Source organism: Dendronephthya gigantea, unplaced genomic scaffold (assembly GCF_004324835.1).
Source record: "Dendronephthya gigantea isolate DGI-Jeju-01 unplaced genomic scaffold, DenGig_1.0 000014F, whole genome shotgun sequence".
Classification (NCBI taxonomy): domain Eukaryota; kingdom Metazoa; phylum Cnidaria; class Anthozoa; order Malacalcyonacea; family Nephtheidae; genus Dendronephthya; species Dendronephthya gigantea.
In genome coordinates this window covers 1787839-1806114 of record NW_021163024.1, presented here as the reverse complement: position 1 = coordinate 1806114, position 18276 = coordinate 1787839, and the positions used below count along the sequence as shown (strand labels likewise).

Sequence of the window (18276 nt, the reverse complement as noted above, 5' to 3'; positions counted from 1 at the left end):
CAGTGTTTTCCAATTATTTATACTCCGTGTTTTCCATGTTTTTGGCAGACTACGTGTTTTCCATAATAATTGACCCCGTGTTTTTTTCCAATATTATTACGTCAGACTCCGTAATTTTGACTCCGGGACTCTGGCTGCGAAACTCCAGCTCCGGAACTCCGACTCCGTGTTATCCATGTTGTGATGTGGCAACGTTGAATCAAAGCTAGATATTTATTTCACCCGCTCCTCGTGTTGCAAAATAAAGTCATCCTATTGGCTGAACACTCCCGGCCTAACAGCTCAACATTGCTTCTGATTGGACGAGCATAGTAATTTGAATAATATGATTAATTCTTTCCTTTCATTTCTGATGTTCAGGCTCAGGAGAAGAGAATTAATCATCCCCGAGCGGGCGCGGAGCGCCTGCGAGGGTACTAATTCCGCTCGGAGATTAGGAATTACACCCGGAACCCGGTAGAACATAGGCGAATCCAAAGTTGTCCAAATTCTTTGTCATGGACGGTCGACGTTGGGTGGTTTTGTAAGTTATGCGCATGCGCGAGTAATGTCTGGTAATGAACGAACTTTCTGATTGGCTAAGACAGAAAGTTTGTATTTCAATGAGAACGTCAGCAATTTATATTAACTGTCATTTCGTAAACATTTTTGTAAAAGCGTTTCATAAACTTTGTGCAAAGAAAGTAAAACGAGAAGAAACAAGATATATGAAGCATGACAGTTAGCAAAGATGAACGTGGATACGGTCAAGACAAAGCCGTGTAAGAGGAATAATTCATAATCTGCAAACTTATAAATGTTTTCAAAGACAAAGCCAAGGGTACGTGTTTACTTTGTTTATAATTCGTATTTGTTTCGCGATAAAATGAGCCGTATTTGTATACTTTTCAGCTTTGTATGCCGTTTATTTGTTAAACTTTCTGCTTTTTATGCAAACGCATAAACCTGTGAAAGGCTATTACACCTTTGCTTTAACTTCAAAAAGTGTTTTTGAAAGTGTAATTTGAATTTTGGTATCAAAAATACACACTATATTATTTTATAAAGTATAAAACTTTTAGCCGCCGTCGACTGCAATTACAGAATAAAATAACATTTGAAGTTTTTTCTTTGTCTGTGAAGATTTTGTACTGTTTTAATCGTTTGAAACTTCGATTTTAAACCGTTACTTAATTGCTGGCATGGTATAATGCAGCAAAATTGAACGGGCAATGTTTACACTAGCTTTATGATTATTTTTGATTTTTTGTATTGAATGATGGAAACATTAGCTGTAATATACTCGGTAAAATATAATAAGACTGATTTGAGTTTTGTGTCATTTCATAATATAAATTTAGGTCAGGTTAACTCAGGAAATTGTGTACTTGGTTTGAAATAGCGAGGGGTTGCTGCATGCATGTATTTCTAGTATTATTTAAATTACTAAGAACGTCCAATCAGAAGCGTTGTTGAGCTGTCAGGTCGGGAGTGTTCATCCAATACGATGACTTTATTTTGCAGACACGAGGAGCGGGTGAAATGAATAATATGTGCTTTTGATTCCAGCTGGAGACATCACTTCAGCGCTGGTCCTCGAAGAATAAAAATGAGTCTCCTCCACGCCAAGAAAATTTCAACAGAAATTGCTATCAGATTGCTATCGTCTTCAGCAGAAGAGAAGTTTAATAGAAATTTACTATCTCTGACAGACTGTCGTTGGTGTAATACCAGGTAATATGGCTTTCCCTTTGCGTGTTTTATCAGCTTGTTTCATCGTGCATGAGCTTTTGGGCTGAGGTTCCACGTGTTTTTAGTTCACGTCTTGTAATGCCTCTCTCGTGTTGTGTTCAGTTTCAAATACAAACTTTTATAGCACTAACGTAGCTTTTATTCTTTTCATGCAGAATTTTGACGTATTAAAGCGAAGTTAAACGATAAAATTTGGGAACAAGAGATTGGCGTCCGATGAATTGTGGCTGAACTGGCTCAAGATAACTCGCCTTTGAAGAGAAAGCATGTCTACGCATTTTCTTAAGACTTGTCAGTTGATGATTTGAGAAAGGTAATATACGCTAAATCGTACGTGAGCCGCTAACCTTTGCCCAAATCGCAAGCAATTACCTTTGAATTGAGTTATAAAGACCAAACCAGTAAATTAACATTGCCTTTTGTTCTTCCAGGTGGAGTTTAAAAGCTAAAACCAAACCGAATATAGAAATGAGCCGGGAAAGAAAACCATAGCTGAAATTCCCCGAAAGAGATGACTGGCATTTAAAGAGACAGCAAGCCCAAAGCTGCTCTTAAACACTTGTTGCTGAAATGAACAGGTAATTTGGGGTCTATTTTATTCAAAATAGGATGGGAAAACTTGAAACGCTTGATCAGGCATCACGCGTTCTCTCAACTGAATAATCACACCGCAAGTTTTCTCCCGATATTTAAGCTCCCTTCATCGAAGGTAAATCCTTGAAATCGCTGTCTATAACAAGCATTCTTTTGGTTTTATTGCAGGTAGCGATTTGGCGGATCAAGCCATTTGAAACAACGACAAAACCTGTTCATAATAAAACGTGAGTATATTAAGCAATTAAACATTTTTAGATAAACCGAACAATGGGGAGTTTATGCATGATTCAGGTCAAGAACGACAACGGCCGCATGATAATTTAATATGAATAATGGCAAGGAAATACTTGAAATCCCAGAGAGGCCTAGGTTTCATAGATGTTGTTTTGGGACTGTTTATACAATCCTGATTTTACGCGTGTTTCTTCTTAATAAAAAATGTAGTTTGCTTATTTCTTTAATCTTATTTCAGGTTGATGGGCTCTATTGAGCTATTACCGACAAGCCAAATCGACGGCAAATCTACGTCTAAAGTATGCAATCTCGACGGCAAATCTACGCCTAATGTAGGCAACCTCGACGGCAAATCTACCCTAATGTAGGCAACTTCGACGGAAAACCTACGCCTAAAGTAGGCAACCTCGACGTCAAATCTACGCCTAATGTAGGCAATCTCGACGGCAAATCTACGCCTAATGTAGGCAATCTCGACGGCAAATCTACGCCTAATGTAGGCAACCTCGACGGCAAATCTACGCCTAATGTAGGCAACCTCGACGGCACTCTACGCCTAATGTAGGCAACCTCGACGGCACTCTACGCCTAATGTAGGCAACCTCGACGGCACTCTACGCCTAATGTAGGCCAACTCGACGGCAAATCTACGCCTAATGTAGGCAACCTCGACGGCACTCTACGCCTAATGTAGGCAACCTCGACAGCAAATCTACGCCTAATTTAGGCAACCTCGACGGCAAATCTACGCCTAATGTAGGCCAACTCGACGCCTAATATACGTCAAAACTACGCCAAATCGACGCCAAAAAGCAACGTTCAGCGATGCCCGGGCATCGTTACAGGTTAGAGTAGCCTGGTGGTCAAAAAATGTGCATGCAGGGGTTAGTGCATTATTAACTTAACGAAGTTAACTAATTTAGTTAACGAACTTAAGTTAAATAAAGTTTTAAATTCAGTTAACTAAGTTCTGGCCACCAGGAACATAGCTATTGCATGATGCATGTGAGCAAACGTTTCCTAAATTCGGTTAAATATCTTAATCGGTTTTGCGCTTAGGACTGCTCGCCTGTGTTTAGGGCTGCGCTAAGGTTTAGGTTGATAATTTGCTTGTTAAAACTTAAAACATCACAACTGTTATATATACCCATATTTCACCTAAGAAATGGCTAAAAAGCCATACACATGCACTAACACAAATCACAGCCACAAATGGCAGACATGATCCCATAGGTTCTTTCCTCTTTCTCTATCTTGTCCTGATTGAAATCATCTTCGGCTCTTGAAATCTGGTCAATTGCGGCTTTCGGAATCAATAACTATAGGGTCACTATTCGGTCTGGTTGTAAAATTATTTGTATGTAAATATATACGTTTTTGATTTATCAGCAAACATTGTAAATATAGATTATATCTTTCCTTACTATATTTTGTAATTGAACATATAATATTGTGTATGTATTTATGAAAAAAACATGATTTATATCAAAATATGAACAGATACAAAACATCATGCACTATACCTCATGATCTTGTAGCTGCACATAAAATAGACACGCACACGAGTAAATACATTGATGCAAACCATGGCCTATATAATGGCTTCTAGTTTATATCTCTCTTATCTCTTGCATTCACTTAAGGCTACAGTTAATATTCAAGCCAGAAACATTGATTTTACGGCATGTCTTAAACTGTCTTGCTATTCTGAAATACATGAATTTATGCAATCAAAGTTAACACACACATGCTCTCAATTAATGAATTTGAATTTACTTGAAGAAAATAAGAAATGGGTGTTAATAATATAGTTAGAAACCAATTACGAGACAAACATTGGCAGTGGCATTGTAACTTTACTATTTTTCCAAGGTCTCTGTGAGATTTCCAATCATTTAGCTTCGTCGAGCAGTGCTTATGAAAAGTAAGGCGCCACTTTTTGTCTGTACTGTTTAACTTTGCTATGTGGTTCGAAGTGTTAGCAGGTGTCTTGGGATATCTAATAACGTTGCAGTGTTATTTTCATTGCTGTTTCTATAAGAGCAGCTTGCTTTGGCTATATGCCTTAGTTCTAAAAGTTTTTAAACCAGATTTTCAAAGAAAAAAAATGTACTCCTGTGGCTGTTTCTATAAGAGCAGCTTGCTTTGGCTATATGCCTTAGCTTTGAAAGTATTAGTCCAGATTCTCTGAAAAAAAATTGTACTCTTGGTGCTGTTTCTATAAGGGCAGCTTGCTTTGGGAATATCCCTTTCATGGTTCAAAAAATGTTGACTGAATTTTTTGAAAAAAAAAAATTACACTTGATGCTGCACTTGGTTTCGACAGTTCGTTGCTTTGGCTATATGCCTCAAAAATATAAAGTCAATTTCTTGTGGTATTTTTTTCCAAACCTTGTTTCTACAAGGGCAGCATGCTCTGGCTATATGTCTCAGCTCTGAAATATGCAATGAAGTTTTCAAGGACAATTGTGTATGCCTTCATGCTGTTTCTATAAAGGCTCATGAAATATCTCAAGTTAACTCGATCCTTGAAATATATATGCACAGTTTGACAGCTTAAAACGAAAGTATTAGGAACACTGCCTATGATTTGTCAGCAGAATAATTTTAGTTTTTGGACGAACGTAACTTGAATCTAAGCGCTCTGAACTCAGGCATTTTTATGTATTACTATATTAGTTCGTCGATCTCATAAGCTAAATTCAGCTCTCTACCAGAGTTAGTGGGTTAGGTCTATAATAAAAAAAAATACACGATAACTTAAACACTTACTCACATTAATGCATGTTTTTGCTGATCAGTCTTAAACATTACTCCAACACAAAAGCACACTGTAAAAAGACATGGACAATTTACACTAGCTAAACTATGCCAAATTAACATTTAACCTGCACTGTTCTATAAATTTAAACGTCAAGATCTTAAACGCACCTACTTTGTAACCGGTTTTAGATATAATAGTTTAATTTCTTCGCGTATATTACTGATGTACTATATAAAGAAAACACACACGCTTTGTAATACATGTTTAGCGAAGTATTAATAAAAATAGGACCAAAATTGTCCGTCTTCTCTGTCTTGATTTCAATATCTTTAACACACACACACACTTTGTTGTAATACATGACTTTGTTTTAATAAAATCTCAAACTTCTGTACTTTGTGTTTAATTCCGGCTTTCGGTGAGGGTTTTTCTCCAGGCACTCTGGTTTCCCTCGTAAAAAAACAGTGTCCGTGTGTTCGGGACCGTGTTTACGGTTGGTTTTCCATACGAAAATTTAACTTTTCACGAGTAAAATTGCATGAAAGCTAAACATTCCTGTTGACAATTTATATCCGCATAATTGGGAAGTCTCGTTATACTCGAAAGAAAGTTGAGAATATTTTCGCAACCCAGTATACTGACTTTTTAATATCTGAAGTGAACGCTCTCAGACTAGAAAACGTAATGGAGGCTGGCTGTACACACGGTTACTGGGTTCAATTCCCGGAACACTGTTCTTTCTCACGATGAATTGCTCTTGCAAAGCTTCATCGTCTTTAGACTACAATTTCACTTGACGAGTTCTATAATAGTTGATGACCACTTCCCTGATTTTGAAAGACGTGATACAGCCACGGATGGAAATGCAATACAGACCTTCCTCATCCTGCTGCTTATAAAAAAGAACGACTACATTCTCTAGATACGTGACTTTAGACATGGAATAAGTGTTCTTAAAGACTTCAAGATGTTCTCTTAATCACCACCTCATCCGTATCATTTGGCTAATTCTCAAGATTAAGACGAGATAGTTGAATATCAATGAAACGAAGAGACAATCCGATTGGCTATAAAGTGATGCTGAAGATTCCTTAGCGACAAAATGATGCGAGCTTGTTAAATCCTTACCTTACCTCCTGCACCTACTGTGAATTAAGGGCAGGCTTCCTTCTAGAACCAGCGCATGATGCACTGAGATTTCATTTTCCCCGAGCCGGTGCGGAGCACCGTGCGAGGGTACTAATTCCGCCCGGAGATTAGGAATCACACCCGGGACCCGGGAGAACATAGCGGAATCCAAAGTTGCCCAAATGTCATGGACGTTCAATGGTCATGGTACTTGTGCGCATGCGCGAAATGCGAACGAGTGTGGACTGGTAGTCAGCAACTTCCTGATTGGCTAAGACGAAACGTTTGTGTTTCAGTGAAAACGTCAGCAATTTAACTGTCATTTTGCAAACTATTTTTTAAAAAAATGTTTCGAAAACAAAATATGAAATGTGGAATCAAATAACAGATAAAACACTGGGAAGAGTTTAAAATATTATCAGAACTGGAAGAATTAGCGGTGAAAAGGAACAACTCGATTATAATCCTTGAAATGGTAGGAGTTTATTTTGTTTATTTCGAGGTTTATTTCTTGATTGCTGTACGAATACATTTTATGACCTTGGTACAGTATGTCGTTTTGGTCGGTTTTGCGAAGACGTGACCGACTATTTAAGGCTTTACATCATCGTTTTAACATCCAAAAGAGTCCTTAAAAGTGTAATTCGGAGCTTTAATATAACAAATATCACTTTAAAGGTTTATAGAGTCGACTGCAATCACTGCATGAATTTAATAATCGAAAAACAACATTCGACGTTCACTGCTTGGTTATTTATATTATTTGTGCTGTTTTGATGTTTTGAAGGTTAAGCTATAATGACGTATTAATTCTCACTTAAACTGTGAAAGTCTATAACTTAATGCAACGGAAAGCAGCAGGAAAACGGGTGATTTCACTTCACCTTTACGACTGTGTTTGTTTCCGAAATATTTGAAACATCAGCTATCGGCTTTACATTTAGGACATTTCATAATATTGAAAGGTTAGGTCTGGCTAGCTCAGGAAATATTTTGCTTCGTTTGAAATGGCGAGGGGTTGCTGCATGCATGTATTTCTAGTAACTTTATTAAATAAAGATTCTTTTTAGTCCGTTTTGTCAGATCGAATTTTGTCTTTATTTATGTTGTCAACTATATGACCGCAGGAAAACTGGACGGTAATTGTGACTATTTAAACTGATGATATTTGTACTGGTATATGGCATCTTATTTTCTTATGTTCACGATCTCTGTTGCTTGCAATACTAGTCTTCCTGACGAAATCTGTCGTATACAGCCCAAGTTAATTCTGAAGAAGATATCATATGAATGAAATGACAAATGTCATTGTCTCAGCAGTGATGTGCCGTACGGGAATCGTGTGTTTTAATGTTTTTGTGCATGAGAAGGTTTAACGGGTACTCCGGTTCCTCTTGACTCAAGATTTTCAAATAATCACTCTGCAGTTGACTGTATTGTTTAATAAAAATAAACATATAAGCCAAATTTTAAAAAAGCTTGAGGCGAATATTTGTCATCAACTACAGTGTAAACTATTCTTTCAAAGGCTTTGCTTTGTAGTTTTTTTAAAAGACATTTTAATGCTGTTGATTTCTTTGATTTGGGTGCCCTAAGGGAATGTTCTTGTTGGGTAGATTTAAAAACACTGTCAATAAAAGGTAAAAGAAAATCGTAATTTGGAAACCTCGTTAGTCGTTACCACGCGTTAGCTTTCTCCCCGTAGTGACACTGCATGGCGTATAGAATTGATGATCCGAAATCAGTTGTCATGTTGGTTTCCATAATAAGTCAAGTAAATTAAATATTACGCTTAGATACAGAAGTTACTTTACATAAAAATTATTCTAGGTACTATATATAAATACAATAATATAACATGCGTCTTTATACCTGCAAACATAATATCACACACACATGCAACTAGTTTGGTTGATTACAATATACTTCAAGCTCTCTATATAATTTGAATATTATCGCTTGAAGCCTTTCAATTATTTTTTTAACTTTATCAATGCACGTGCCGAAAGCAACTCTAAGCCAGACCAAAAAGGAGTAACGAACATCATCATATGATAGTAAAAGAGTTAAGGATATCATGGTACAATAACACAGATCTTTAACACGACATGCAGTGTTTTTATTAGTGTAAGATAAGTTCGAGACGTGAGAAGTGTTTGTAGATATAGTATAAGAGTGACGTAAACTCGCCTCCAAATCAGTATTTACAACACTCACAAATCTCAATTCACAACGCAAAATCTCAAATTCTCTCTCTCCTCTCCAAAATGTACAGCCTCATGCTTTTTTGATTGACACTTCCCTTCCTCTATTGGCATGCACTTCAATAATAATGTAATAAATTAACTTAGTAAGTCAATCACCATCAAAGAGCGTGGTTTAATTCACTGCCACGTATGGTAACACCGGAATCCTTGAAGCTCGTAATAAGGTGGGAAGGAATCTCTAAGACGCCTCAAAGGTGGGATTATTGGTGTAATAAGAAGCTATATTCTTTCTATTTAGTCCATTAGCTTGATCTCCCAGCTTTCCATTCCATTTGCAGTATCGTCTGTTGCCCCACAGATTTTAACGTCTCAAAACGGATGTCGTTTGATTTTGTAAAATAATAGACTGTGAAAAAACCTGTTGGAAATCCTAAATCAGTCGCTAGTTGATTGTCGATGGATGTCAAGCATTGTCTTGAATTGAAAAACTTTGATAATGGACATGAATTTAATAAAAAATAATGCAGTGATATCAATTTAGCAAAAAAATTTGAGTTAGCCACAGTTTGTGAAAAGTAATAAAATTAATGATGAAAAATGCCTTTTCATTTAGTCGTAGGTGATCTGATTTCCTGTTTCAAGTCTTGCCTGCCTCGAGCCCCGTGGCCATTGTAGTGTAGATATAGATTACTATTATCGACCTAATGAGGATTTTTAATGAAATATGTCAAAGTTTTCTGACAATTTTCAGATGTGCGATCATTATATATCAATACTTCAGTATTCGAAGTTATTCTTTTCTAATAGTTTAATGCGAGATGCCGTCCGTCTCATCTTTTAGTTAATGAAGTAAATGAACAGAGTAAGTTCGTACTTCGTTACATCTCCTTTAATACCTCACTCATTCAATGTTAGTTTTTAGGCAACATGGATAACACGGAGTCAGAGTTCTGTAGCTGGAGTTTCGGAGTTGGAGTCCCGATGTCACAAATTATGGAATATGTCAATTACGGAGTCTGACGTAATAATACTGGAAAACACGGAGTCACAAATTATGAAAAACACGGAGTCTTTTAAAAATATTGAAAACATGGAGTCACAAATTATGGAAAACACGGAGTCTGTTAAAAATATGGGAAACACGGAGTATAAATGTTTGAAAGTCTGCCAAGCTCAGTGGTCAATGACTCAACGTGAATTATGCAAATTTGATAGCGTGTTTTAAACAACATGGCGTCAAATTTGCCTAACGTTTTTGCTATTCCGCAAATAGTAAATAAACGACCGAAAAACTTATCCTTAAACATAAATGATATTCCTCAATTTAAATGGGAGGATATTGTAGACAAAGAGGAAATTGGATGCGGCAGTTTTGCTGTGATTTAAGGTGATATAAGGACACGTAATGTAGTTAGCTACAACAATAATTCTATGACTTTGAGCAAGAGGCATTATAGCTATAATCTTTTGTTATTGTGTATTCTTTCTTTTATACTATTACTGTTGTAGAAAAAAATAGTATAGACTAATGAGCAATCCTTCATTTGATGAATATATGTATAATTTACGTTGACTCCGTGTTTTCCGAACATTTATACTCCGTGTTTTCCATGTTTTTGGCAGACTACGTGTTTTCCATAATTTTTGACACCGTGTTTTTCAATATTATTACGTCAGACTCCGTAATTTTGACTCCGGGACTCCGGCTCCGGAACTCCGACTCCGTGTTATCCATGTTACCGATGAACGGCGCCGTTGCTCTAATAGAGTCATACATACCATACCTATACTAGGCTATAGTGTTAAATAGTGGGATTTCAAAGTCACTGTTGCTAAGGCGATAATCTTGCGTACAAATATTTTACACATTAATAATTGTTATTAAAATGCATTGAAAAAGCTAATTAAAAAAGATATAATATGGCGGTAATTCCTGTCTTGCATGTCTTTTTAAATACTGAGCCCCAAGAAACAATAGAGCTCATCAACTTGTATAATTACATCCTATATGAATATAAAGGCAAGGCTTGACGAATATTAAATATTTCAGAGGCCTCGAATTAAAAATCTAAAATTTGCGCGGAGGTGTTTCAGTCTGCTTCTATAATTTAACCCTCTCCCACTCCCCCACTTTCAAACAAGCTCCGCGGCCGTGGCCGTGGTAGGTGAGTATTCATCTTTGAAATTACGGACTCTCTATGGTTCATTGGAGATATTTCGACGGTTTCGATGGTGATTGCACCCAGTGGCGTAGGAAGGGAGGGCACGTGCCCCCCAAGATTTTTCATGGGACAAAAAGTGCCCTTTTTGTGAAAAAAATGCCTTTTTGGGAAACGAAAAGAAAGAAAAAAGTATCTCCTATTTCCCAATAATCCTTAAATTGAGAGGGATTTGCGGCCATTTCAGAGGCCTATATCTCAAAATTTTCTCGGGAGGGGCATGCCCCCCGACCCCCCTAGCAGTACGAAGCCCAAGAAATACGAAAAATGCTTTGCGGTCGGCGGTCCCTGAATCAAACCGTCCCTATATATATATTTTTATTAACCATTTTAACCGTCATTTTTATTAACCAAAAGTGCCCCTAGACGCTGGTGCCCCCCCAACCTACGCCCTTGATTGCACCATTCATAAAAACAACAGCATACAACCACTAGTGTGACTGGATAATAAATTGGATCAGTCGAGTCCAGCTATTGTTAAAAGTGACTCGCACGCAAGAGAAACAGTAGAAGGACATACCATTGAAACCAACACGAAATCAAATAAAACATTGGATGAATTGTGGTCAGAAAAAGACGGTGAATCACCTCGTCTTGTGACGGCTGTCATTGTTTGTTTCGGCAATCGTGGAGAAAATTATGAAAACGTTGCTCTAGACTTTCCATCTCGCCTCAACATTGTTGGAGTTGCTGAGCCAGAGAAACGCAGAAGAAAAAATTACAGCGACTCCGTGACATTCCAGATGAGCGCGCTAGATGACTGGAGTAAATTAGCAATATTGGATAAAATAGCTGATTTTGCTGTCATTACAACTTAAGATAATATGCACAAAGACCCTGCCATTGCGTTTGCTGATAAAGTATATAATTTGTTACTGGAGAAGCCAATGGCAGTCAAAGTCTAATCGTAGTTCGCCAGGTATTCCACATCACAGGCCTGAGAAACTGAAAGCCACGATAGTATAATCTCAGTCGCATGCCACTTGAAACGGCAGATGAAGGCAAAAAATGGGATTGAGAATTATAGGACGCCGCTTGCAAGACAACGACAATAGCAACCTCGTACACAGGGTCCTGTAGGTAAAATACTCTGGGTACGAGGTTGCGACAATTATACCGAACTCATCACACAATGGTATACTTATCATTTATAATTAACTTTACATAAAACCAAAAATTTCCTCACGATTGCTCACTGATTTCTTGAATGTCTCACTCCTTTTTTTATTTTTATGTGTGTTCTCAGTTCTATTGTTATCTAATTAACTTGACGCATGACGTTTGCCACGCCCAGCTTTTAATTAGATGTTATTCATGCATTTAGTATACAACTCCCCTAAAAATTTAGTCAATTTTTATAATGTCAACTCAATATGAAGTGTTCCTCATTTACTTGTCTCTGCGAGGCTCTCCGTTCAGTCTGCATCCTCGGTTTCTGCCAGTTTGCGTATTTTCTTTCTTGCTTCAATAGCTGCTCCCCGTTTCTGCTTTTCCTTTTCAACCGGCTGCTTGTTCTCGTTCTTCCTTTGTTCTATTTTCGTTGTGCGACGAATTTCGAGTGGACACACCAACTGTAACGGTCGTTCGATAGTATGTCCTTTGTGTAAAAGCACTACACCTCGTACTACTCCGTCCTTTCCTTTGACTTGTCGCACTACCCTTCCTTTCTTCCATTCGCTTCTGTTCTTTTCTTCTCCCACGACTAAAACTACTTCTCCGACTTCTGGCGCGTTAACTGGTTTTCCGTTTACTCTTTGACTTTCCATTAAACTGTGTATGTACTCTCGTTGCCATCTTTTCCAAGCATTGTTCTTTGCCTTGGCGATTCTCCTTTGCATCTTCGTAAGCTCATCATCGTCATTCTCTACGTCATTCATGAGATAAGTGTTTTTCCCTCGAATGAGAACATTTGGCGTTAGTACTTCTTCCTCCCCACTTTCGCTTTCGACATAAGTTAATGGACAATTGTTCATATTAATTTCTATGTCCATGAGGACCATTTCCAAATTCTCGAATGAAAGGTGCGTTCGTCCAAGAGTCTTATAAAGGGTCTTCTTTATTTCCCGTATCAACCTTTCATAGATACCTCCCCACCAAGGGGATTTAGCGAGGTTGAATCTCCAGTGTATACCTTGTGCTGCTAGGAAGTCGTGCAATTTCTCACTCTTTCGAATGGCTTTAATTAGTTTCGCTGTCGTTTTGAATGTCGCTGCATTGTCAGATATCAGCAACCGTGGTCTTCCTCTCCGAGCGATGAATTGGTTGAGCTTTCGTTGGAATTCCTCGGCTTCTTGGCTTTTGGTTAGTTCCAGGTGGATCGCTCGAGACGCCGCACACGTGAAGATTAGTACGTAGCACTTTCCTTCTTCCCTCTTACTGATCTTGTATTTTAACGGGCCGGCGTAGTCGACGCCGGTGACTTCGAATGGTTCGCTAGCTTCGGTTCTAAAGCTGGGCATGTTGCTCGTTAGCGGTGACCCATAGGGCTTCGTGGAATACAGCTTGCAGATATTGCAACTGTTAATTAATTTTTTCACCTTTGATCTAAGTTGTGGTATCCACCATTGTTCTCTCAACGCAGCCATGGTATTTGCGACACCAAAATGCTTGATCTTGCTGTGTGTGTGTGCTATTAGCTTTTCTACGAACAGTCCTCCGTCAAGATATATTGGCTCGTATCCACTTACTCTTCCTTTACACTTGAGAACTTTCGTTACTTTGTCTTCAACGATTCTCCATCCAGGCGCTTGTAATTCAGGATTGACACTTTGTTGTACTCTTCTTATCCAAGCGTATCTTGCGACACTAATTTCTTCGCTTGCAAGAGGTCCCGACTGTTTCTGGTTTCGACGAACTTTTGCCAAACAGTTGTTTAGAAATCTCAACACCCACGCAGTGTACGCCAGTATGTATTTCTATCTAGCAAAGCGTCCCATTCGTCTGGCTCTCGTTCTTTCGTAAACAGTGCTTGCTCTTTAATCGGTTTGCATTCTTGATTGACAGATGTAGTTACTTTTAAAATTGGTTGTTCTGGCCATTGTTCTTTCTCTAATAACCAACCTGGACCGTTGAACCAGCTTCCGTTTTTCAATCTTTCCATGGTTGCTCCTCTGCTGCCTAGATCAGCAAGATTCTTATTTGACGGGCAATGCTTCCAAACGATACCGAGCTCGCTGGTTATCTCAGCTATCTTCTTGATTCGATTGGAAACAAACGTTTTCCAAGGTTTTCCTGGATTGGTTAACCAGTAAAGTACCACCATGCTATCTAACCAGATCACGATGGTCTTGATAGGTTGTCGTTTAAGAGCATTATGTAAATTCTTCGCCATATTCGCAGCCATGTGAGCTCCTACGAGTTCGAGTCTGGGTATCGACGTGTTTCTTTTTGAAATCCGGGATTTCGATGTAAGCAACCCTTTGATCGTTCCAGAAGAATGTTCAACTACCGCTATGGTTACTGCAGAACACGCGAGGTTACTTGCGTCGGCGAACACGTGGAGTTCTATACCCTTCGTTTCTTTTGAATTCCCTGTTAAGCTCCTCGGTACTTCCACGTTCTTTAGTTGTTTGTTCCATTTGTGCCACTGTTTCTTCAATTCTGGCGAAACTTCAGCATTCCATCCTTTTTTTTCTTCACAAGCCTCTCTATAAATGTGTTTTCCTTCGGTTATCGTGGGTGACATTATTCCCAATGGATCGTACACTTTGCCAAGCTGACTCAAGATACTTCGTTTCGTAACTGAATTAGTCTCGGGTAATGCTGGTACTTGTATTTCCAGAGTATCTGCTCGCTTGTCCCATACATGACCAAGAATTTTGCTAGGATTTTGCATGTTCTCATCCTCTAATGCCTCGATGTTCGACTCCCACTTGTGAATTGGTAATCTTGCACTCTCAAGAACAACTTGACTTTCTTTCTTGAACTTCTCCAACTTATCAATGTCACTTCCCGTTTGCATAATATTGTCCACATACGTGTTTTCTCTAAGGGCAGTCACTGTTTCCTCTAATTCTGGTGATTGCTGGTCGTAGTGGTATTCCAATGTCGCACCGAGTAAGAATGGACTGGCTTCAACCCCGAATGGAACTCTCGCGAACCGAAAATGTTCCTCTTTCTCGTCGCGTTCAAAGAGAAATCTGAAAGCATCTCTGTCTTCTTCTTTGATTGCTATCTGCAAGAAAGCTTTCTGAATGTCTGCAAGAAGCAGATTTGACGACATTCTTGCTCGTACCATGATATCCCACAACAGCGGTTGGAGGGAAGGCCCAGTAAACATACAATTATTGATACTGGATGCCAGTGGATGGGGTTTGGAGCTCGCGTCAAAAACCATTCGCACTTTGGTGGTTGATGCATCTTGCCTTACGACTGGCTTATGTGGCATGTAGTACACTCGCTCTCCTGATGGCTCGTCCGGGGCTTTCTCAATCACACCGCTTGCTAACTGATCCTCGATAATCTTCTCATACTCTTGCTTCAGGTTTTCATCTTTCGCCAACTTTTTGTTCACGTTGCTCAGTCGTCTTCTGCTTGGCTGTTCGTTTGTGGTTGTTAACTTACTCCCTGGAATCCATGGTATGCTGACTTTGTATCTGCCATCATCTTGTCTAGTTATGTTCTCTCGAAACTCAGCAAGCACTTGCATTTGGTCATTTTCACCACGATCTTCAACTCCGAGAACATCAAGACTATATAACTGTTCGTAATCGTTAACCTCTCTAGTGTACATACAAGCATCGCTCGAATAATTCTCACCACCATGAACAACCCATCCGAATGTTGTCTCTTCCACCAAAGGATCTCCAGGATTACCTTTGTAAACTTTCTCAGTTCGAATTCTGCTGTATGTGCCATCACCGAGGATGATATGAATTGGATGTTCTCCATCGCTGGTCATGTAAAATCCTTTGTCTTGCATATGGGTGTATTTCTTCTTGAGTTCATTCATATCTGGTCTTTTAACTGTGGTAAAATTTTGGAGTCTGGAACCGGTCAATTCAATATCTTCATGTACTTTCCCATCAAGAGAATTTATGGTTGTTTGGAAAATAGGCATGGCTTGAGTCGAGGTGCCAGTCACGGTTACAATCTCGTGGGATTCGTGATGTGTTGGTTCAAATTGAGTTTCTTTACAGCCTCGCGTGAAATAAAGTCTCGACCTGAACCAGTGTCGAGATATGCCCACAGGGTTTGTCCTTTTATCTTGACAGGTACAATGGCTGGAAGCGATTTCTCCTCAGTTATAGTGGTAAATCCAGTTACTAACTTGTTCTCCTGGTCATCTTCATTCTTATCACACAGGCTTGTGTGATGTCTGGCCTTACACTTCAGGCAACCACGACTTCGACATTGATTTCCCCTGTGCCCAGTGCGACCACAGTTAAAACACAGATTCTTCTCAGCGAAAAATTTCTTTCGGTCGGCCAATCGTTTCACTGTTTTGCATTGATCACTCCGGTGTTCATTATTCGAACAAAAAACACAGTGAGGTTTTGGGGGTCCGGATGACTTTTGATACCAGTGTCCTTCTGGTTTCTTGTATCTGGTTTCTTTCTGATTGCTCGTATCTTCCACTTTATTTCGTCGAAACCACTTTTGCAAATTCAGTAATAGTACTTCCATGGACCATTCTTCCCAGTCATCATCTGCTCGAACCAAGTCGGCTTTTATGTGTGGCAACTTGTTGATAGTGGTCATAACAAAACCGGAAAGTTTTTCACCGTCTCCCAGAGTTTGAATTGCATCGAAATTCTTGCTTAATTTCTCATAGAAATCTTGCACCTTTTCATAATTATGCCCTCTCACTGGAGTTAAGTTAATTATTGCATCCATATGGGCGTTGATAACATGTTTGGGGTGACCATACTCGCTTTTTAATCTTTCCCATGCAATCTTGTAACCAACTTCACCCGGTTTCAAATTAGCAATCTTTTCCTTCACCTTTGGGCTCACCATTTCCAATAAAAACCCGTATTTTTCTTCGGCTGTACTCGCTTTTTCATGAACAAGTGTTAGAAACATGTTCTCAAACCGCACCCAATCCATGGGAGTTCCATTAAACGGTGTTATTTTTAACTTCGGTAATTTCGCTGTAGATGAACGAGCGGTCTGTTCCATTTCTATCTTTCTCTGCGTCATGCGTAATTCAGCTTCGTGCTTTTCTTGCCATAAATGTCGTTCGCGATCCTCTTGTGCTTCTCGAATTTCAGCCCGCCGTCGTTCTTCTTGTTGAAATTGTTTATCTTTTAATTCTAATCGTCGTAATTCTGCTTCGTCTTGAGCCTTTTCTTGTTTTTCCTTTAGTTGTTGTGCAATTTTCTCGTTGTCTACGATCAGCTCTGAATATTTAGACTTTGTTTCCTTTTTCCACTGTCTGACTGTACGTGTTGTTTTTCCGTTATCGATTTTCAACTCTTCTGCTTGCGAAATAAGCTCTGATATTTTGACAATTATTTTCCCAGCGCGATTGTATATGGCTTCCATTTCATCGTAATCTTTCGCTTCAATAATTTCATTTGTTTCTTCTAAGAAATACTTTAACTTAGCGATTTCTTTTTCAATATCTCCTTCGAGTTTTTGCTCGCCTGCGTTTGTAATCTCGCTCGCTTCTTCGTCGCTCATACTGATAAATAAACAGTTTTGTCTTCGTAATTTACCGCTTTGTTTGATTGATTTTCGTCGCTTTAATCCACTCGTATCCTGGTCACGGCACCACTAGTATACCGAACTCATCACACAATGGTATACTTATCATTTATAATTAACTTTACATAAAACCAAAAATTTCCTCACGATTGCTCACTGATTTCTTGAATGTCTCACTCCTTTTTTTATTTTTATGTGTGTTCTCAGTTCTATTGTTATCTAATTAACTTGACGCACGACGTTTGCCACGCCCAGCTTTTAATTAGATGTTATTCATGCATTTAGTATACAATAGTTGATTTCATATTAGTGAGCTTAAGCAAGTGACGTTTTTGACATCACAAACGGCATGAGTAACGCCAAAAGACTGGGTCAAGAATTGTGATTGGTGAAAAATAAAAACTTTACTTCCGGTCAACGTACGTGTTGTCAAAAACGTCACTTGCTTAAGCTCACTATTGTGAAACTCTCAACTGTGCCTTTCCCGAAAGGCATCAGAATTATAAATTCATGTTCTTTCAACTTCTTTGTTGGCTTCACCTATCATCCCACAGTCTACAATCTTTGTATTTGTCCAGAAGGTTAAACAGAAATTCGCAAAATTCGTTAAGGTCTATTAACACACGAAACTATTTGTGATACGTCAGATTTGATGAATCGTGTGCCAGGAGGGTTTGTCCGCGTTCTCTCTAATAGTAAAATTCAATTTTACTATGAACTGAGGAAGGAAACTATGAAAGTATTCCTG

General features: G+C 38.7%; 3 protein-coding genes across 3 annotated transcripts; all 3 read right to left on the bottom strand.

Moving 5' to 3' along the window:
• Positions 1-12295: 12295 nt before the first annotated feature.
• LOC114519739 lies at positions 12296-13339 on the bottom strand. The gene has a single exon (XM_028539907.1). It carries the CDS (start codon positions 13337-13339, stop codon positions 12296-12298), a length of 1044 nt encoding a protein of 347 aa, XP_028395708.1.
• A 422-nt stretch (positions 13340-13761) lies between these two features.
• On the bottom strand, positions 13762-15831 carry LOC114519738. The gene has a single exon (XM_028539906.1). It carries the CDS (start codon positions 15829-15831, stop codon positions 13762-13764), a length of 2070 nt encoding a protein of 689 aa, XP_028395707.1.
• A 134-nt stretch (positions 15832-15965) lies between these two features.
• Positions 15966-17504, bottom strand: LOC114519737. The gene has a single exon (XM_028539905.1). It carries the CDS (start codon positions 17502-17504, stop codon positions 15966-15968), a length of 1539 nt encoding a protein of 512 aa, XP_028395706.1.
• Between the last annotated feature and the right edge of the window lie 772 nt (positions 17505-18276).